The 22,164-nt window shown below is 52.9% G+C and overlaps 1 protein-coding gene across 1 annotated transcript in view; it reads right to left on the bottom strand.

Moving 5' to 3' along the window:
* Positions 1 to 568: 568 nt before the first annotated feature.
* The window catches only part of LOC120381607 (zinc finger protein 850-like), a 142,682-nt gene continuing 121,086 nt past the window's right edge, over positions 569 to 22,164 (bottom strand). The window contains exon 5 of the mRNA XM_039499757.1: positions 569 to 1,414. Coding sequence (XP_039355691.1) covers positions 569 to 1,414 — 846 coding nt within the window. The remainder of the gene's footprint in view (positions 1,415 to 22,164) is intronic.

A 22,164-nucleotide genomic window follows, 5' to 3' on the forward strand; every position in this document is an offset into this window, starting at 1 on the left:
CTTCTGCTCTACAACTATAATTGTCTTTTTACACCAAAATCACTAACTTGAGCACCCAATTCCATGTACAGTCCTAGTGGATGTAAGGCACAGGTAACTTTTGCCTCAGGGTAGCTTGTTGGCATCAACCCTCTCTCCCCCACCTGGAGCTGATGAAATTCCTGGCTGGAGGGACACACGCTCCTACAAGTCAAAAGGAAAGGAGCTGAAAGAAAAGATCACAGGACTGACCCCAAAGAAGGGTGAGCTGCAAAAGGCAGAAGCAGACAACTCATCTGGCAGAGCTGAGAGACCACGGTGAAGATGGTGCAAAGATCACTATATTGGAATTAGCAAATGTGATTTTTTTTTTAAAACAAATCTTTAGGAAGCCCTAATAAAGGCATTTCTTACAGTTCTCTCCCATTTGGATTTTCTGATATCTAATAGGGAATGACATCTGATTGAAGCTTTTCCCAAATGCAGAGCATGTGTAGGGTCTCTCTCCACTGTGGATTCTACGATGTCTGACAAAGTCTGAGTGCTCAATGAAACTTTTCCCGCACTCAGAGCATGTGGAGGGTATCTCTCATGTGTGGATTCTCTGATGTGTGATAAGGTTTGAGCGCCGACTGAAGCTTCTCCCGCACTCAGTGCACGTGTAGGGCGTCTCTCCTGTGTGGATTCTCTGATGTCTGATAAGGTGTGAGCGCTGACTGAAGCTTTTCCCGCACTCAGCGCATGTGTAGGGCTTCTCCCCTGTGTGGATTCTCTGATGTGTGATAAGGATTGAGCGCAGACGGAAGCTTTTCCCGCACTCAGCGCACGTGTAGGGCGTCTCCCCTGTGTGGATTCTCTGATGTTTGATAAGGTTTGAGCGCCAACTGAAGCTTTTCCCGCACTCAGCGCACATGTAGGGCTGCTCTCCTGTGTGGATTCTCTGATGTGTGATAAGGTTTGAGCGCTGGCTGAAGCTTTTCTCGCACTCAGAGCACGTGTAGGGCGTCTCCCCTGTGTGGATTCTCTGATGTATAATAAGGCTTGAGCGCTGACTGAAGCTTTTCCCGCACTCAAAGCATGTGTAGGGCGTCTCCCCTGTGTGGATTCTCTGATGTGTGATAAGGATTGAGCGCAGCTTGAAGCTTTTCCCGCACTCAGCGCACTTGTAGGGCGTCTCCCCAGTGTGGATTCTCTGATGTCTGATAAGGTTTGAGCGCAGACTGCACCTTTTCCCGCACTCAGCGCATGTGTAGGGCGTCTCCCCTGTGTGGATTCTCTGATGTGTGATAAGGCTTGAGCGCTGACTGAAGCTTTTCCCGCACTCAGAGCACGTGTAGGGCGTCTCTCCTGTGTGGATTCTCTGATGTGTGATAAGGTGTGAGCGCTGACTGAAGCTTTTCCCGCACTCAGCGCACGTGTAGGGCGTCTCTCGTGTGTGGATTCTCTGATGTCTGATAAGGTTTGAGCGCTGAGTGAAGCTTTTCCCGCACTCGTGGCATGTGTAGTTTGTTTCTTCCAAGTTGATTCTCTCATGTGTAATAAGGTCTGAGTGGCTACTGAAGTTCTCCTCTGGCCTCTGCTGAGTCTCAGAGGCTTTTACTGTTTCTCGGAGTGCACAACTCCTGGAAACATTCCCTTTGGGTCTTCCTGATAACGTCCCATGTGGTGCTCCTTGCTCAGCATCTTCCTGCTGCGGTTTCTGCTCCTCATTCTCACGCACCATCCTATCACCTGATGGGAGACAGAGAGAATCCAGACATAGGTCACTCCCTGTGCCTGAGAGAAAGGAAATCTCAAGACAGGAATTTTAAAAGGGATGAACAAACCAAAATATGTGCAGGAGAGATCAAACCTATCAGGAGCTGATTTTCCCCAGAGGAGAGACGAAGGGATCAGTTTTGGTCTGCATTTTACCAGAACATGCAGGGGAAAGTGGGATCAGGTAGGGATCTGCTGCCAGTTGTTAGTCAGGATAGGTGGGAAGCCATGAGTGACATCTGCCTAATTATTCCACATCTGCAGGGAACAATCCTGAACTTGGAGAGCTCACAAGGTCTTTGTAGGGCATCCCGAATGTTTTCTGTATTCACGGACAGTTTTTGACTTGCTTTAACCAAGTCCTCACCTGTGCAGGCAGCTCTTGGAAGCACTTCTTTCTCAGAACCCTGGAGGTCCAGGACCCACGGCTCTTCCCCTCGTTCCAGCTGGGAGACCACATCAGGTTTGGAATTTAGAAACCCTATGCCAGACAAAGAAAACAAGGGAGGTCGGTGGAATTTGTGGGATACTTGTCACAAAGAATAGTCCATGGTTTTAAGCTCAGATCATTTTTAAGCAGTAACATCCCAAGGCCAGCTTCCTTGGCTCCAAGTGGCAGGAGAGTTATTATTATTATTAATCATACGCATTACCTAGTGCTTAAGGACCAACTAACAGTGGGTCTCCATTGTGCTAGGCACAGTACAAATGCAGAATAGTAGATGGCCCATGCTCTGAAGAATTTACCGTCTAAATAGACAAGACAGACACAGCACGGGAAAGGGGTAGAACCCTCTGTTAGAATGGCGATATTCAGGCCTGCCTGCAAAGCCTATATTTTAAGAACTTAGGCGTATTTTTATCACTTAGCTAGTTACAGGAGTATGAAAACAAAGAATCAAAATCACAGTCTGCCTGTGAATGGGCCTTCTCTCACTAGGATAGCCTGAGGCCTTGTTCTTAGGCTAAGGCCTTTGGCTAAGCAGCAGGGGCAGCCATAAGCTGGGAAGCGAAGGGTCATATCCTCACATCCCAAACCAGTCACACTGAAATAAGGTGCTATTGGGCTGTTAGGAACTCGATCCTGTCCAGATCTTAAGATGGTTAAAGAAACCTTAATTTGATAGCATTCTGTCTGGCAAGAAATCCCTTATCAATGGTTGTGGTTGTGAAACCCTCATTTCTGTATTGCTTTATCTTTATGGCCACCACTTTTACATTGTTAATCAGTCTGGTTCTCTAATTGTTTCTCTCTCCTGTATAATTAATGTTGCCAGGTGTAAGTTAATTAGGGTAGTGGTTTATAATTGGTTAGAGCAGGAGTAGGCAACCTATGGCGGCACACGAGTTGATTTTCAGTGGCACTCACACTGCCCATGTCCTGGCCACCGGTCCAGAAGGCTCTGCATATTAATTTAATTTTAAATGAAGCTTCTTAAACATTTTAAAAACCTTACTGACTTTACATACAATAGTTTAATTATGTATTATAGACTTATAGAAAGAGACTTTCTAAAAACGTTAAAATGTATTATTGGCACATGAAATCTTAAATTAGAGTGAATAAATGAAGACTCAGCACACCACTTCTGAAAGGGGGCCGACGCCTGGGTTAGAGAATTATGTCACAATATGTTAGAATTGTTTAGTTAAATTTCAGCACAATGATTGGTTAAGGTATAGCTGAGAATATTACTCTATAAATGGGGTCAAACAGGAGGGGGGAAGGAAATTGGAATCATAGAATATCAGGGTTGGAAGGGACCTCAGGAGGTCATCTAGCCCCACCCCTGCTCAAAGCAGGACCAATCCCCAACTAAATCATCCCAGCCAAGGCTTTGTCAAGCCTGACCTTAAAAACCTCTAAGGAAGGAGATTCCACCACCTCCCCAAGGAACCCATCCCAGGGCTTCACCACTCTCCTAGTGAAATAGTGTTTCCTAATATCCAACCTAAACCTCCCCCATTGCAACTTGAAATCATTACTCTTTATTCTGTCATCTGCTACCACTGAGAACAGTCTAGATCCATCCTCTTTGGAACCCCCCTTCAGGTAGTTGAAGGCTGCTAGTAAATCCCCTCATTCTTCTCTTCTGCAGGCTAAACAAGCCCAGTTCCCTCAGCCTCTCCTCAGACGTCATGTGTTCCAGTCCCCTAACCATTTTTGTTGCCCCCCGCTGGATGCTTTCCAATTTTTCCACATCCTTCTTATAGTGCTGGGCCCAAAACTGGACACAGTGCTCCAGATGAGGCCCCATGAATGTTGAATGTTGATTAGGGGGAGAACGGGAACAGGGACACAGACCAGGCTCTGCGGCATCAGAGCTGGGAAGGAAACACTGGGGAACAGACTGTATCGGCATATAGAGATAAGCCCGACTGGCGTGAAGGGCTTCGGAATATGTAATCTTATAGGTGTAAAAATTGTACAGACTATACCACCCTGTGACATCATCGACAAAGTGCCCATTTGTGCCTGGGTAGGGGCCCTGCTCTGGGAGGGAGGATGCAGCAAGGACTCAGGATCGGTGGCCGGGGTCGCTGTGCATAGAGATGGGGAGGTTATATGGGGAGGGGGGTAATGAGTGGGAGAGGGAGGTCAAGAGTTAAAAATATTAATATTTGGGGAAAAAATGTATAATAAAGTGAAACTGAACAGAAATAAAACTGGAGTGGAGGCTCTAAAGCAACAAGGCTTCGGTAGGGATTTGGGGTTAAAGGTCTGGGATCCCCAACAGCTCTAGATCCCCAAACCTCTCCTCCCTCCCACTGATGCACCCACCCCACTTCCTGGGTGCCCCTCCCCCACACTCCCCTCCCCTTCTTCCCATTACTTTCAGCCAGCACCACCTCCTGGCACCTTGGGAGCATCTTCTGTTCCCTCCTCGTCTCTCACAACCTCATCTCTCCTTTCTCCATCTTACCTCTAACCCTGCACACACCTTCCCCATGTCCAGGCACCACAGAATTATCTACTCCCCCTCTTCTCCTCCTCTCACATGGCTCTGTTCTCCTTTCACCTTTGGGCTCCTGAATGACAACATTATACTCTCTTCTATCAAAAGAGGAGCTCATCTGACTGTCACACAAGCCATGCATTGGTCACACACCTATTTACTCAATTTAGAATTCTACAGGCAGCATATTTTCCTCTTAAAATGAGAAAAAGGCATGAAAGCTACAGTTATTAATGCAGTTATGAATGTAGCCAATAAGGATACATTCAATGCCATTTTAAAATGTCTGATGGCACCAAAAGGCACATGTCCAAAAATGATACTAGTGGGTGGGAGATAAGGCAAAAAGGGGGCAAGGAAACTTGTCAAAACTTGTATGATGAATAAAGGTATAAAGTTATTACTACTCAGGTTCTTCAGAGACCCCACAGCTTCTAATAACCCAGGAGACAGGACTCCTTACCCAGCGAGGTCACCGTCTCATAGTTCTCCTGCATGACATCCCTGTAGAGGGCTCTCTGAACAGGGTCCAGCAGAGCCCATTCCCCCTTGGTGAAATACACAGCCACCTCCTCGAAAGTCACCAACTCCTGAAAGAGCAAGAGTCCAACACTCAGTACCTGCTGCCCCACTCACAATCCCACTATTCACGGAACAGCAGCACCAGGTAAATGGAAGCTCCAGGAGGCACATGTTAACAGAGTCCCACCTCACCTTGCCTAGAGCAGCCAGGAAGCATCAGAGGGTAGAATGAGAGAACCTTTGCGTCTCCCAGCTGACAGATGGAGGCAGGGTCATCACATTTATCACATACCTACTAGCCAGAGTTTGATATAGGAGATGGGGCTGGCTCTGGACCCTACTAATGGCTCCCTGGTAGGAAACACTCTCCAAATAAAATATAAGGAAGAAAAGGGAAGTCAGTAGTAAAGAATATTAGTTAGAACAGGGGTAGGCAACCTATGGCACGGGTGCTGAAGGCAGCACGCAAGCTGATTTTCAGTGGCACTCACAATGCCCGGGTCCTGGCCACCAGTCCGGGGGGCTCTGCATTTTAATTTAATTTTAAATGAAGTTTCTTAAACATTTTAAAAGCCTTATTTACTTTACATACAACAATAGTTTAGTTATATATATTATAGACAGAGAAAGATCTTCTAAAAATGTTAAAATGTATTACTGGCCCACTCAAAACCTTAAATTAGAGTGAATAAATGAAGACTTCTGAAAGGTTGCTCACCCTGAGTTAGAAGGTCAGAATTGTAGAAAATTGATAAGGGAAGCTATCAGAAATCAATGACCAATCAATGAAAATAAGAAGGAAGTTTTGAAAAGTATATTAATCCTAACAATGGTAGTGATAAATTACTAGACGGAAATGGCAGAATTATCAAAAATAATGCAGAAGAGGTAAAAGTGTTCAATAAATATTTCTCTCCTGGATTTGGAGAGAAACAGATGATGTAAGTCATATAAGATGTTGACGCTGACAGTCTTTCCATCCCAACAATAACTCATGAGGATGTTAAACAGCAGCTATTACAGTTAGACATGTTTAAATAAGCAGGTCCAGATAACTTGTATTCAAGAGTTTTGAAAGACCTGGTGGAGGAGTGTGGAGGACTGTTAATGGTGATTTTAATTAGGACTTGGAACACTGTGGAAATTCCAGAAGACTAGCCTAAAGCTAATGCTGTGCCAATATTTAAAATCGGTAAAAGAGATGACCCAGCTAATTACAAGAGTGTTAGTCTGATACTGGTCAAGATAATGGAGCAGCGAATATGGATTTAATTAATAAAGAATGAAAGGAGGGTAATATAATTAGTATCAATTAAAGGTTCAGAGACAACAGATCCAATCAAACTAACTGGATATCCTTATTGCATGAGATAAAAAAAGTTTGGTTGCAACTAATAGTATTGATGTAATATACCTAGACTTCTGTAAGGCGTATGACTTGGTTCAGCACAACATTTTGACTAGAAAACTAGAAAGATACAAAATAAACACAACATACATTAAATAGATTAAAAACTATGATTGTAAATGGGGAACCATGCTTGAGTAGATTTCTTTCTAGGGAGTCCCACAAGGATTGGTTCTTGGCCCTGTGTTATTTAACATTCTTATCAATGACCTGGAAGAGAATATAAAATCATCACCGATAACATTTGCAGTTACCACAAAGATCGGGGTTGGTGGTAACTAATGAAGTGTCAGTAGGTTCAGGGTTCAGCACTAGGAGTCTGGGAAGTTTTCCCAGCCCTGGCTAGAGGGTTATTTCCTGTTCCACAAAGAGGGGAAGTTCCATTCCCAACACCTTTGCCTTGAAATTAGGCCCTATCTGACACTACACCCCCATATTCAGCATAGTGGTATGATTATCAAATGATTAGGACATAATTATGATGCATTTTGTGCAAGATGCATCATGTTCAGTGTCATTGGAAAAGTTATGATTTGCTGAATATGATTGTCCTATTTGTGTGCATGTATCATGTTCGTATCTGAAGTTATGGATATTGACTCTGTATCTGTATTTCAAATGTACTTACTCTGGATAACAGCCACAACGAGCCTTTCAGGTACAACAAAGAAGCCAGACAGTGTTCATGGCTCATCAACAAAGACAATGGACCATGGAAGAGCTTAGTGTGGAAGCCAGTAAATAATTAACAAGGTTTTGAAGAGATCTTAATGAATGTTAGTTAGCATGAGTTAGGTTAACTGTGACCCTGGTGACGTGAGGAAGCAAGATAATGTAAGACAGAGTGAATTGTGTGAAAGTTATTACGACCTTGCAATGTGCAGTCTTGCAGTCTTGTTTTTCTAGTGAGATAGCAGAAAAGCTTATGTATAAACAAAATGTATTTGTTGCTTTTTACTGTCTGTATTATTGCTAGAAATTGTCTGTAAAAGGTATAAAGGCTTGCTGTAATTGTTTACCAGTTGAGAGACCTGTCCAGGACCCTGTGTCCTATGGCACTCTCTCCTCCATTGTAATTACTGGAGAAATAATAAAGTATTTAATTTTGCTGCACCCAAACAAAAAGCGAGAACTAAATTTTTCTTCGACATTAGCCTTCTTGTGAATGTTTCAGCCAGCCTATGAGTCATGGTTACTATGACTCAGCAGGACATGCTAGTGCATGTGACCAGACCATATGACACTAAACTCCATTTTGGTACCTGTATTTTTCCACAAACTGGACTGGGAACTGAGTTTGGAACAAAGGGGTCCCGCCATATGGAAAAGCTACATAAGGTGGGTGTGACATCATCTCTTGGCCTCATTCCGCACACAAAAGAACTCCTGGAAACACCTGAGGAACAAAGACTGAACTGGGGGATGTGTTGGTCCCAGGGTAAAGGGATTTCTAGCTTGTGTATGGAAACTTGGGGGACTGCTTCTATCATCAGTCAGGGTGAGAAATTGCTAATTCAAATTCTATCCATCTAGTATGTCAGGCTTTTTTGAGTTTTTGGTTATTTGCTAAGTCATCTGCTTTGATCTGTTTGCTAACACTTATTGCTGGGAAATTGGCTGTTGTCTTCTCTCTCTCCTTGAGTGGCTTAGGTAAAGCACTCAGGTGGCTTAGTTGGGTGTATGGCGCCACCTGCTGTCGTGTTGGGTGATAACAGGGCCTGGAGAGGCTGGCTGAATCTCCAGCAAAGCAGTGTGAGAAGGTGTGATGGAGTAGGGGCTGTCTGTGTGGGAGATGGGAGAGCCGGGGATTACTTTAGGTGAGAGACAAGTGCTCAGCCTGTAACCTGAGCCAGGGAGCAGGGAGGGGTGTCAGCACCTTTGCCCAGGAAGGTGGACAAAGGAAGGGGCCGGCTGGAGGGAGGGGAGTTTAGTTTCGGTTTTGGGCTGGGTGGTTGGAATTTAGGGGACAAAGCTTCCTGGACCCCACAGGCGCTTGATTGAGGGGTCCTGGCTGTGCCTCCAAGCTCTGCTGTAACCTGCATTCCTGTTGTCCAATAAACCTTCTGTTTTACTGGCTGGCTCAGAGTCACTGTGAGTCCCAGGCAGAGGGGTGCAGGACCAGACTCCCCCACACTCTGTGACAACTGGTGGCAGAGGTGGGATTTACTGCACCCCGTGGACGGCGCTTCCTGCAGTAAGTGACTGGGGAGCAGTAAAAGAAAGGGACGAGTTTAGGGGTAATTAACCCCTGGGAGTGTGTGACCAGAGAGAAGGAATTTGCAGTAACAGGGTCCCCCGGGGGATTGCAGCGAGCGGGCGGAGGAGTCTGTGGCTCGACCCTGGCAGAGAGGTGGTGACCTCAAGAAGGGCTGGTGCACTAGGGGTCTCACTGGAAACCGTGGGGAGCGGTGAGCACCCCGGCCTGTGAGTGGCCAGCAGGAAGATATATGCCAAGCGGCGTAAGTGCAAGCTGGTGGAGCTGAGGGGGCTGCGCAGAGAGAGCCTCACCAAAGACCAGCTGATTGCCCAGCTAGAGGAGGGAGACCACTTGAATGAACTGATCCCTGTGTCTGAGGGAAGCAGCCTGGCAGATGCAGCGCAGGCCCCAGTGTCTGTCCCAGCTGGGAGTGGTCAGCCGGCAGCTATACCTAGGGGAAGGGCGGGAGGAGCCCAGTGAATACCGAGGGCACTGTGACCCCCCGAGCCAGCAGGAGATCCTCCCGGCGAAGCTCACCCCCCAGCAGGGGATCGTCCCGGTGACGCTCGGCATCCGTGGAGCGGAAGCGGCTGGAATGGGAGAAGGAGCTAAAACTGAGAGAGCTGGAGGATCGTGAGAAACAGAGAGAACATGACCGGGAGGAGAAAGCGAGACAGCATCATCATGAGCTGGAACTGGTGAGGCTGAGGGGCAGTGAGCCCCCGGCTGCGGTGAGTGAGGGAGGGGCCAGGACTGCGCAGAGCTTTGATAAATGCATCCTGGCCCAGCGTAAGGAGGGGGAGGACATGGATGACTTCCTGGATGCCTTTGAGATGGTCTGCACCAGGTAGATCCTGTGGACAGGCTCCAGGTTCTCACCCCCTTACTGGACCCCAAGGCCGTGGCACTGTACCGCCACCTGGGAGAAGAGGAGAAAGGGAACTACGAACTATTCAACTAGGCTCTGCTGCGCGAGTTTGGGCTGACTCCTGAGATGTACTGGGAGAGGTTCCGGAGTCAGTATAAAACCCCTGAGGTCTCCTATCTGCAACTAGCCGTCCGCATGGAGGGATACGCCAGCAAGTGGGCAGATGGAGCCCAGACGAAGGGGGACGTGATTAAACTGCTGGTACTGGAGCAACTGTATGAGCGGTGCCCATCCGACCTGAGGCTGTGGTTGAGGGACCAAAAGCCGGAGAACCCACAACATGCAGGCGGCTGGCCGATGACTTTGTGACGAGCCGGTTGGGGGGTGGCAGGAAGGAGTCCCAAAGGAACAGGCCCGCTGCGATGCAGAGAGAGAGTCATCCTGGGACCACCCAAAGGGGGAATCGGGAGAACCCCCTCCCAAGGGGAATGCTCAGCGTCAGGGACAACCGACCAGTTCGAGGGGACCAACGGGACATGAGCTGCTATCAATGTGGCCAGAGGGGCCACATACGATCCCAGTGCCCCAGGCTCAAGGACAGACTGAGCAGACCGACCCCACACCGGATTAACTTGGTAGAGACCCAGCTGGACGAGGGGCAGTGTTCCCAGGAAAGGGAGGCTGGCCGCGTACCACCGGCGAAGGAGGGAGGAGGGCCCCAGGCCAGTTCCTCTGGGGGGCTGGATGCTCCAGGCTCCGAGGTTTTGGTTTACAGGGTGGGGGCGGAGCTTTCCCTGCGGAGCGAGTGCCTTGTTTCCCTGGAGGCAGATGGCAGAAAGGTCACTGGGTACTGGGACAGGGGCGCAGAGGTGACGCTGGCCCGGCCCGAGGTGGTGGCCTCAGATCGGATGGTGCCCGACACCTACCTGACCCTGATGGGCGTGGGCGGGACCCCACTCAAGGTACCCATGGCGAGGGTACACCTGAAGTGGGGGGCCAAGGAGGGCCCCAAGGATGTGGGGGTACACCCATATTTGCCCACGGAGGTGTTAATGGTGGGGGACCTGGAGGTCTGGCCCAGCAATGCCCGGGGTGCCCTGGTCGTGACCTGTAGTCAGAGTCAGCGAAGGGCACGGCGCCCTGACAACGGGGAAGGTACTCTGCCCGAGGGGCAGGACCTTAACCTGGTGGGCAGGGAACGCCCAGGGACACGGCTCAGAGAGGCTGCGGCCTCAGACCCAGCCAGCGAGAGAGAGCAGGTCCCCATCCCTGTCCCAGCTGCTGAGTTCAAGGCCGAGTTGCAGAAAGATCCCTCCTTGCGGAAGCCCAGGGAACGGGCTAACCTCAGTGCGGTACAGACCATGAGGAGAGGTTGCAAGGAGAGGTTCCTGTGGGAGAAGGGGTTCCTGTACCGAGAATGGGCTCCCCCAGGGGAAGTAGAGTCATGGGGGATCAGGAGGCAGCTGGTGGTTCCCCAGAAGTTTCGCCACAAGCTGCTGTACCTGGCCCATGACATCCCTCTCGCAGGGCACCAGGGAATCTGACGCACCAGGCAGAGGCTGCTACAGAACTTTTACTGGCCTGGGGTCTTTACCCATGTTCAACAGTACTGCCGATCCTGTGACCCCTGCCAGCGGGTGGGGAAGGCCCGAGACAAGGGGAAAGCAGCTTTGAGGCCTTTACCCATTATAGAAGAACCTTTCCAGAAGGTGGCCATGGACATAGTGGGACCTCTCAGCAAGGCGACCCGGTCGGGGAAGAAATACATTCTGGTGGTAGTAGACTTCGCCACTCGCTATCCTGAGGCGGTGGCCTTGTCCTCTATCGAAGCAGACACCGTGGCAGATGCGCTGCTGACCATTTTCAGCCCGGTGGGGTTCCCCAAGGAAGTCTTAACGGACCAGGGGTCCAACTTCATGTCGGCCCTGCTCCGGTGCTTGTGGGAGAAATGTTGGGTCCGGCACAACTGGGCCTCAGCGTATCACCCCCAGTCCAACGGGCTGGTGGAGAGGTTCAACGGGATGCTAAAGATGATGCTAAAAACATTTATAAACCAGCACCCGCAGGACTGGGACAAGTACTTACCTCACCTGCTGTTCACGTACAGGGAGGTACCCCAGGAATCTACTGGGTTTTCACCTTTCAAACTGTTATATGGAAGGTGGGTAAGGGGGCCCCTGGACCTGATGAGAGACAAATGGGAAGGGAAGGTCGCTCCCGATGGAGAGTCAGTGGTGGAGTATGTCCTGACCTTCCGGGAAAGACTGGCCGAGCTCATGGGCCTGGCAAGGGAGAATCTGGCCAGAGCCCAGAGGAAGCAGAAGGTCTGGTATGATCGCACGGCGCGAGCCCGCACCTTCGCCACTGGGGATCAGGTGATGGTTCTCATCCCCATGAGGAAAAACAAACTCCAGGCTGCCTGGGAAGGGCCCTTCAAGGTTGTCAAGCAACTAAATGAGGTAAACTATGTAGTGGAGCTGTCGAACCGGGCGCACCACCGCCGGGTGTACCATGTGAATATGATGAAGCCATACTATGACAGGGGGAATGTGGTGTTGGCCATGTGTGGACATTGGGAGGAGCAGGGAGATGACCCTTTAGTGGATCTATTCCCTGGGACAAAAGCTGGTTCCCCCCTGGAGGCAATTCCCCTCTCTGATCAGCTGACCCTGGCCCAGCATGCTGAGATCAGAGGGGTGCTGCATCTATACCGACAGCTGTTTTCCAACCAGCCTGGATGCACTAATTTGACTGTCCACCGGGTGGAGACTGGGTCACATCCCCCTATAAGATGTTCCCCTTTTCAGGTCACCAGGAAAACTGCCCAGGCCCTACAAAGAGAGGTCAGGGACATGCTGGCTTTGGGGGTGATCCAGCCGTCTTCCAGCCCTTGGGCCTCGCCGGTGGTGCTGGTCCCCAAAAGGGATGGGTCGATCCGGTTCTGTGTGGACTATCGAAAGCTCAATGCCATCACCGTATCTGATGCCTACCCCATGCCCAGGCCTGACGAGCTCCTAGACTAGCTGGGAGGCACTCGGTACCTCACAACCATGGATCTTACCAAGGGCTACTGGCAAGTGCCGCTGGACACAGATGATAGGCTGAAATTGGCCTTTATCACCCCTCTGGGGCTCTACGAGTTTCTGACCCTGCCCTTTGGCCTCAAGGAAGGCCGCCACCTTCCAGCGCCTGGTGGATCAGTTCCTGCAGCGGATGGAGAGTTTTGCCATGGCGTATATTGACGATATCTGCGTCTTTAGCCGGACCTGGGAGAACCACGTGTCCCAGGTTAAACAAGTGCTGGACCGACTCCAGAAGGCTGGGCTAACCATAAAGGCTGAGAAGTGCAAGGTGGGGATGGCTGAAGTAGCTTACCTGGGCCATCAGGTGCGGAGAGGCTGCCTAAAGCCAGAACCAGCCAAGGTGGAGGTAATCAGAGACTGGCCTGCTCCCCAAACCAAAAGCAGGTCCAGGCCTTTATTGGGATGGCGGGTACCATCGTAGGTTCGTGCCCCACTTTAGGGCCATAGCCGCCCCTATCACTGAGCTGTGCAAGAAGGGGAAGCCAGACAAGGTGGTCTGGACCGAGCAGTGCCAGCAGGCTCTCCGGGCGCTGAAGGAGGCTCTGGTTAGTGGCCCAGTTCTGGCAAACCCAGATTTTGACAAACCCTTTATGGTGTTCACCGACGCCTCAGACACGGGACTGGGGGTGGTGTTAATGCAGGAGAATGAAAAGGGGGAGAGACACCCTATCGTGTACCTGAGCAGGAAGTTGCTACCCCGGGAGCAGAACTACGTGGCCATCGAGAAGGAATGCCTGGCCATGGTGTGGGCCCTTAAGAAACTAGAGCCATATCTCTCTGGGCGACACTTCACCGTGTACACCGACCACTCTCCCCTGACCTGGCTGCACCAGATGAAAGGAGCCAATGCCAAGCTCCTGAGGTGGAGCCTGCTCCTGCAGGACTATGACATGGACGTGGTCCATATGAAGGGAAGTGCCAACCTGATAGCGGAAGCGTTGTCCCGGAGAGGGAGCCCTGAACTTCCTCAGGTCACTGGGCAGAGTGACCCCGCTCAGTTCAGTCTCGAAGGGGGAAGAGCTGTGATGGAGTAGGGGCTATCCGTGTGGGAGATGGGAGAGCCGGGGATTACTTTAGGTGAGAGACAAGTGCTCAGCCTGTAACCTGAGCCAGGGAGCAGGCAGGGGTGTCAACACCTTTGCCTGGGAAGGTGGACAAAGGAAGGGTCCAGCTGGAGGGAGGGGAGTTAAGTTTTGGGCTGGGTGGTTGGAATTTAAGGGGATTAAGCTTCCTGGACCCCAGAGGGGCTTGATTGAGGGGTCCTGGCTGTGCCTCCGAGCTCTGCTGTAACCTGCATTCCTGTTGTCCAATAAACCTTCTGTTTTACTGGCTGGCTGAGAGTCACTGAGTCCCAGGCAGAGGGGTGCAGGACCGGACTCCCCCACACTCCGTGACAGAAGGGCCGGGCCAGCTTGAGGGTTAGAGGGAACAGCGGTTCCCAGAAGCCCCCCAGACTGCACCCCGGGGTGACAACCCATCACACCCTAGAGTATACAAGTCTCAGCAGGTTTGTCTCATCCTGTCCCCTCCCTTTCTCCACCCAAGATACTTCCTGCCTCCCACCCTCCTATACATTTACTGCTCCTCTCCCTCCAACCAGAACCCACCACCAGCTCCCTGAGAATCCCTTACCTGAGCCAGCTCCATTGCAGCCATTTCCTTCCCGCTGGGAGAGGGGATGATTTGGGGCGAAATGTGGACGTTATTTTGTAGCCTGCCAGGGTGAGAAGGGCAATGTGAGAGAATTCAGATAGGGTTTCTGTCCTTTCCACATGTCGATTCCCCCCAGCATTTTTCCCTGGTAATGGACATTCCAGGTTCTGCCACACTGTGAAGCACAGAGTGACCTTATCCCAGTACAGGCCTAGCCCCCTCCCACCAGGCTGTAACCCTCTGAGACATGGTGAAACCCTCCCAGTAACAGAGTCTCTGTGTTACACTTATCAAGTTTGTGGACGATACCAAGCTGGGAGGGGTTGCAAGTGCTTTGGAGGACAGAATTAAAATTCAAAATGATCTGGACAAACTGGAGAAATGGTCTGAAGTAAACAGGATGAAATTCAATAAGGACAAATGCAAAGTACTCCACTTAGGAAGGAACAATCACTTGCACACATGCAAGACAGGAAATGACTGCCCAGGAAGGAGCACTGCAGAAACGGATCTGGGAGTCACAGTGGATCACAAGCTAAACATGAGTCAACAATGTTACACTGTTGCAAGAAAAGCAAGTATAATTCTGAGATGTATTAGCAGGAGTATTGTAAGTAAGACACAGGAAGTAATTCTTCCGCTCTACTCCACACTGATTAGGCCTCAACTGGAATGGTGTGTCCAGTTCTGGGTGCCACATTTCAGGAAAGATGTGGACAAATTGGAGAAAGTCCAGAGAAGAGCAACAAAAATGATTAAAGGTCTAGAGAACATGACCTATGAGGGAAGAATGAAAAAATTGTGTTTGTTTAGTCTGGAGAAGAGAAGACTGAGAGGGGACATGATCAGCTTTCAAGTACATAAAAGGTCATTTCAAGGAGGAGGGAGAAAAATTGTTCTTAACCTCTGCAGACAGGATAAAAAACAATGGGCTTAAATTGCAGCAAGGAAGGTTTAGGTTGGACATTAGGAAAAACTCCCTCACTGTCAGGGTGGTTAAGCACTGGAATAAATTGCCTAGAGAGGTTGTGGAATCTCCATCACTGGGGATTCAGAAAGAAAAAGGTTGAGAACCCCTGGAGTAAGGGATCATCTGTCACGAAGGTGAGCTCACCTGCATGGTGAGATATATGGGATCACCCAAGGGGACTGTCTGTGATTCCATGTTAATGCTGTTACAGAGCCTGAAGCGTTTACACTGGATACTTGGTTGGTGAAATCTCCATACAGACCTCACACCCAATTTGGGGTTTGTTCCCTGATTCTTACCAGTCTGCCTGAGGCTGGTGCTCGTGCTCTCAAGTCACTGAAGACAACGTTACAGAGAGAGGGGCTGTGACTTCCCCACGGTCACTGAACAGGTCCGTGACAGAGCCAGGAACAGACCCTGTTAATGCCAGAGCCCCGTCACCCGCAGCTTGGGAAGGTCCCCCGAGCACACTGTATTAGGCTGCAGGAAGAGGTGTGCAGGGACTGCAGCTGAGCTGCCCTGCCAAGACAGCCTGTGCATCCATGGACAAACCACCTCGCTGGGGGGGTGTCCCCTGGGTCAGGAGAAGTCAGTGTCCAGCCCAGTGGGGCTGTGCTCCTGGCTCATACCTCCAGCACTCACTGCTGCCCCTCCCTTACCAGCTGCACTGTTCAGCCAGCCCCAGGCCTCTGTGAGGTCACTTCCCCCAGCCCCACCTCAAACCTTCAAACTGGGACATGGTGCACCAGTACCAATCAGAGTGCACTAGTGTAAATTCTGTCTGTACTAAGGGTTTGCACCAGTGCCTAAAACACCAGGGTGGCAGAGACCTTCAGAAACAGCAGTACGGTGGCACTAGAACCTATTTCTAGCTCCGTCACAGACAGCCTGGGTGACCTTGGACACGTCAATGTTTCTCCTCCCAACTTCAGTCTCTTTACCCAGCTGCCCACTCACTGGGGTCTCCTCTCTCTCCAGAGCTGCTCACCACTACAATCTGTGTGGGTGTCCCCAGAGCTAAGGCAGGTCAGCTCTGGAATAGTCTTACAAGGGGGGCTGGGGAGTCTCTGTCCCTGGAAGTTTTTAAGAACAGTAGGACAAAGCTCTGTCAGAGATAATCTACAGATACTTGGTCCTGCCTCGGCAGAGAGAGCTGGACTTGATGACATCTTGAGGTCCTATCTAGCCCTACATGTCTAGGATGCAATGCAATATATACGTATAAAAACCCAACATACAGTATAAAACCCACCACAACATAATGTTAGGCAATTCAGGGGGGAAAAAAACACAACCCACACTCCACAGAATAAAATGACAATACAAAGGAAAAGAAAGTAACACGATGCAAACAACGACATCCTAGGACAAAAGTACACAACGGAAAATAGCTCAACTCAAACCAACACAGCACAGGCACCAAACAAGCTGAGGCAAAACAATGCACCACAAAACTGCTACACAACATGGTGCGATCACAGTTCCAAATGGCCCCATGCACAACAGTTCAGCGTAGAACAGGACACAGCACAAAAGAGAATTATTTCAGTGTAGGCCTGGAAGGGATCTTGAGAGGGCGTCTACTCCAGCCTCCTGTGCTGAGGCAGAACCAAGTATCCCTAGACATTCCCAGACTGGTGCATCTCTAACCTGGTCTTAAAAACCTCCAATGAAGGAAATTCCACAGCCTCCCTTGGAAGCAAATGCAAGGCAAACACTGACCAAAACAACGCTGCACACACACACACTGGGCTTGGGGTTAAGGGGAGAAGCAAGAATTCAGACAATCTGGGTTCAGTTCCCAGTTTTGCCCCAAATTCTCCATGCAAACTTGTTAGACACCGGCGGCTGGGCCAAGCCCGCTGACTTGGGCTCACACGGCTCAGGCTGTGGGGCTGTTTAATTGTGGTGTCCATGTTCCAGCTGGGGCTGCAGCCCAAGGTCTGGCACCCTCCCACCTCGCAGGGTCCTACAGCCTGGCCCCAGCCCGAGCCCAGACACCTACACTGCAATTAAACAGCCCCTTCACCTGAGCCCTGTGAGCCTGAGTCACCTGGCATGGGCCAGCTGGGGGGTTTAGTGGCAGGGTAGAGATACCCTTGGTGTCTGTTCAGCACCTGTGACAATGGGGACCCTGATCTCGGTGTCTGTGCAGAACCCTGCACAACAGGGGCCTGACCTCAGTCGGGGACTCTGCAACTCCCAGCATTACAGGATCCCGGATTTTGTTTGGGGTCCCTGCAGTATCTGGTAAAATGTGGGGGCAGGATCTCTGTCAGGGTCTGTGCAGTGCCCAGTACAGTGGTGGGGCGTGATCTGGGTCGGGGTCAGTGCAGGGCCAGGTCCAACAGGGACACAGATCTCAGTCGAGGTTTCTCAAGTACCCTGAACAATGGAGGCAGCTATCTGGGCCGCAGTCGTGCGCTGCCCGGCACAAGGGGGGCCGTGATCTCGGTCCAGGTCTGTTTTACCTGGCACAATGGGGGACCTGATGTCTGTGGGGTCTCTGCAGTGCCCAGCACAACAGGGGCACAGATCTCACTTGGGGTCTCCACAGCACCTGTCACAACAGTGGGATCTGACCTCTGTTAGGGTCTCTGCAGCACCTGGCAGAACAGGGCCCAGAACTCACTTGGGGTCTCTGCAGCTCCAGGAACAACAAGGTCCCTGAGTTTGTTTGCTGTCTCTGCAGCACCTGGCACAATGGGAGCCTGATTTCACTTGGTGTTGATGCAGAACCTGGCACAACAGGGGCCCGGAGCTCAGTCAGGGTCACTGTAGCACCCGGCACAACAAGGTCCCTGCTCAATGTAGGGGTCTGTGCAGTTCCTGGCACAGCCAGTGCCCCAAAGTCGGTCAGGGTTTGTGCAGTGCCCGGCCCACTGGGAGACCTGATCTCAGGCCAGGCCTGAGCCACGCCCAGTACGATAAGAGCCCTGATCTCAGTCACACACCTGGAGAGAAAAGTGGGAAGATTTTTGAGCATTTGATATCAGTATTTCAGAACGGAGGAGAAAATGGGGCATAAACTAAATATTTGGCAACATAATAGAGAAGCCCCAACATCTGGGGAGATTTTATGTCAACAGTTCAAGAGAAAAGATGGGAAATTTGTGGGTATTACACAGCGATATTGAATCAACAACAGAAGGGGACGGATTCTTCTTGCCTCACACTCACATGGCCGGCAGGGAGCCCTGGGTGATGTGGCTTTCAGAGGACAGGAGTGGGGCTGGAGCCAGAAGGTCACTGGCTGTGGGGAGGGGCTGGCAGTGGGGTCTGGGAATGTGACTAGCAAGCGATGGGGACTGCTGGGTTGGGCAGGGTGGGGAGGAAGTAGCTGGGACTGGGAAACCGGGGCTGGGCCGTCTCCATAGGGGACACTTGCTCCTCCCTCCCTTCCTGGCCCTTCCCAGGCCCCGTTGCCAGCAGAGAGTGGCCCCAGCGCAGCCCAGAGGTGTCCCTGTCTCAGGGCCCCCAGCCTCTGCACATTCACCTCTGCCCAGCTCAGGAATCACTGGGAACCATTTCCCACCCGCACAAGGACAAATCCCTGCAGGTGGAAATGGGGAAACCCCCAAACCTGAGACCTGAACTGGCCACTGGCGAAGGGAGAGAAAATGGGGCACAATCGGGGACAGGGAACTTCTCAGGGGTTGGGGAGGGGGTCACCTGGGCGCTGCTCGTGGCTCTCTAGGGAGAGGGGGCAGGACAGGAGAGGAGGGGGTCCCCATGGGAGGGGCAGCGGTAAATCCGAGGATCTCAGCCCCCTTTCTCTCCCCACTCCTCGGGGTCACCTGCTCCCCGGGCCATGTCCGGGCTGCACAGACATTTCCCGCCCCAGCCCGGTCTCACCCCAGCCCCCCAGCCCCACGCAGGGACCCCAGTGGGGCCGGGCCCTCCCGGCACGCCCGCGGGCCCAGGCGGAGCCTGGCCGGGCCCGGGGCGCTGGGCTCCTGCGGGGCAGCAGCTCCGAGCCCCCTGGCGCTGCCCCGCAGGGAGCAGATCCCGGCGCTGCGAGATGCGGGCCCCAGGCACTGGGGCAGAGTCACCGCCCGGCCCCGCCCGGGGCTCGCTCCGGGCCTGGAGGCTGCAGCTCCGCAGCGGGCGGGCGGAGCCCTGGGCGGCCCCAGGGCGGCTCCAGCGGGCGGCCCCAGGGCGGCTCCAGCGGGCGGCCCCAGGCGGCTCCAGCGGGCAGGGCCGGGCCGGGCCGGGGGGTTAATGAAGGGCTCTCCCGCGCGATCTGCGCATGCCCAGAGCTCCAACGGCACCAACCCTTCTCCGGCCGGAGAGGCTCCAACGGCCCCGCGCAAGCCAGGCAGAGCCGCAGGGGCCCGCGCGCGTTTGCAGCTCGGCTTGGTCTCTCCACCCAACGTCACTTCCGGTCCAGGGAGAGTCAGGAACTACATCTCCCAGCCTGCCCCGGGGCGCTTCCGCCCTCTCCAGCCCAGGTAAGGGAGGTCCCCCGGGCCAGCCAGACCCTCCCCCCACCGCTCATCCTTTCCCCCGGCCCCGGCCCCTCTCCCAGCCGGTGCCTCTCAGACCCCCCCCCCGGCCTTTTCCCAGAGAGAGGCAGAGCTGGGGGGGGGCTTGTGACCCCCCGGTAAAAACTGCACCGCCCAACCCCAGCCCTGACCCCACCCCGGCAGGAGCGTGTCCGCCCACGTGTGTCCCGGCCCTGCCCGCCCTGCGCTGCCCTCGGCCCCACCGCGCTGCCCCGCGGGCTGCAGGAGCCCCCATGCTGCGCTTCCAGCCCCAGCCATGGCCCCGCTGCCACACAAGGGGCGGGGGCAGGGGCGCGGGGGCGGCTCCTCACCAGGCTTGGCCCCGCCCCCGGGCCCCACGCAGGGGGTGGGACACGTGGGGACCCGCATCAGCCCGGAGGAGGCAGGAGAGGGGCCGGGGCTCCCCAGGAGAAAAGCGGGGGCAGGGGCTAGTGTAGCAGCTCCCCCCCCCCCCAGCCCCTGCATTGGGTGTCAGCTGGATCCCAGCTGCTGCAGCCCGCCCTGGCGAGCGCTGCAGCCCGGGGGGGCGGGGGTTGCGGGGCACAGGAAGGCATTAACCCCTCTGTGCCTGGCCGGGGGGGCTTCTCCGGCTGCAGTGGCACCAGCTCAGGTAGGGGTTATTGGAGGGGTTGCTGGTGGGTTCCTGCTGGAGGGGGAGGGCAGGAAATACTGAAGAGGTGGCAACTTCTGGGGAGTTAGGTCTGGAGGGGGGCAGGGAATACTCTGGGTGAGGCTAGGGAGGGGGACAGTGTGTGACAAACCTGCTGGGACTTGTTTAATTGGGCCTAGATCCTCAGAACAAACACTTGGATGTTGGGGGAGAAAATTCCCTAATTTCTGAAACAGGAAACAGACAAAGCAACTCCCTGGGCAGGGCTCAGAAAACTGACCAGATTTCCAGGGCTGAATCCTCAGCTTGCTAGTCAGAGTCTGGTATGACATGGAAAGGGGGCACCCACAGGGAGGTGTAGGGAAGATGTCCCAGCCCCTCACATCCAGCTGCTGGCAGTGGGGAGGGTGTTGGGTTCCCCACCATGGGGCTGTATCAGCCTCTGGCTAGTAGGTGTGTGATGGATCTGCTGGGAGAGACAAGGGGTCCCTCTTTGTTCTCTCACCGTGATGCCCCCTAGCTGCTCTCAGGACTGGGGGCACAAATTTTCTAAACTGAACCAAAAGTTCCTGCAGTTTTCAAAAGAGGAGAAAAGCAAAATCTGTGATTTCACACTCACAGTGTCTGATAAGTGGACAGAAAGTTATCACAGTGACAGGGCCGGTGACTGGGGAATGCCCGGCAGTGCTTGGAGCCAGGACTCTGACACGAGTTGATCAGAGAGAAGGATCATGGTTAGCAGAAGTTTCCACAGCCAGGGGCCCAACAGCTATTCCCTGGGACGCAGCCCCCAGAGTCCCCGGCCAGGGACCCCAGATACCCCTCAAAGTCCCACCGGCCAGGGAATCCCCACCAGACCATGACTGTCAGGTTGGGAATCCCAAAGGGTTCCCCCCACCAAGAGCCCCCAGCAGCCAGAGACTTGCCTACTGGGAACTCAGTCCCTCACTGCCTGCCTAGGACCCGCCCCGCACACCACCACCAAGCAGGATCTGCCCTGCCATTTGCCTGGGACCCCCTCCTCCATCCAGCGGGACCCCCTGATGCTTTTCAGTGGGACCCCTCACTCTGCTTCCCGGGCATCCCCTGACCTAGTGCCAGGGATCCCCTCCCCCAGCTCTGTGCACTGGGCAGGGCAGCGATCCCAGGAGCCAGCCGGGGAAGCCCAGACGGAGCCCCTGGCACAGCACCAGGCCCCCTCTAACCCCCTGTCCTGCCTCCCCAAGAGACGCCCACCCCGGCTGTTCTGCAGCCAACAGCCCCCAGCAATACCCACCTCCAGGACCCACAGCCTCAGGGCTGGGCACATCACAACCACCCCCTGAAACCCCAAATCTCCAGAACCCACCAACCTCACTAGGGTACCCCCTGCCCAGCCACCCAGAGGCCTCCCCCCACAATCCCCTTCAGCTGCTATCTCCCCCCACAGCCCCACCCCCACCCCGCAACACTGTTACCTCACAGTGCCTGAGAAGTGGATAGAAAGTGACCACCGCCCCCTGCTGGCCAGTCACACAGGCAGAGGGAGCCCTGGGGGATGTCTCTTGAACAGGAGTATGGAAAGCCTGGAGGGACAAAATAGGTAAGAAATGTTCATGCCTGTTACTAGCAAATAATGGCCACCCTGGATCCACCCCAGAGGTGGCTACATCTT

This window comes from Mauremys reevesii, linkage group 14 (assembly GCF_016161935.1).
Source record: "Mauremys reevesii isolate NIE-2019 linkage group 14, ASM1616193v1, whole genome shotgun sequence".
In the NCBI taxonomy this organism is placed as follows: Eukaryota; Metazoa; Chordata; order Testudines; family Geoemydidae; genus Mauremys; species Mauremys reevesii.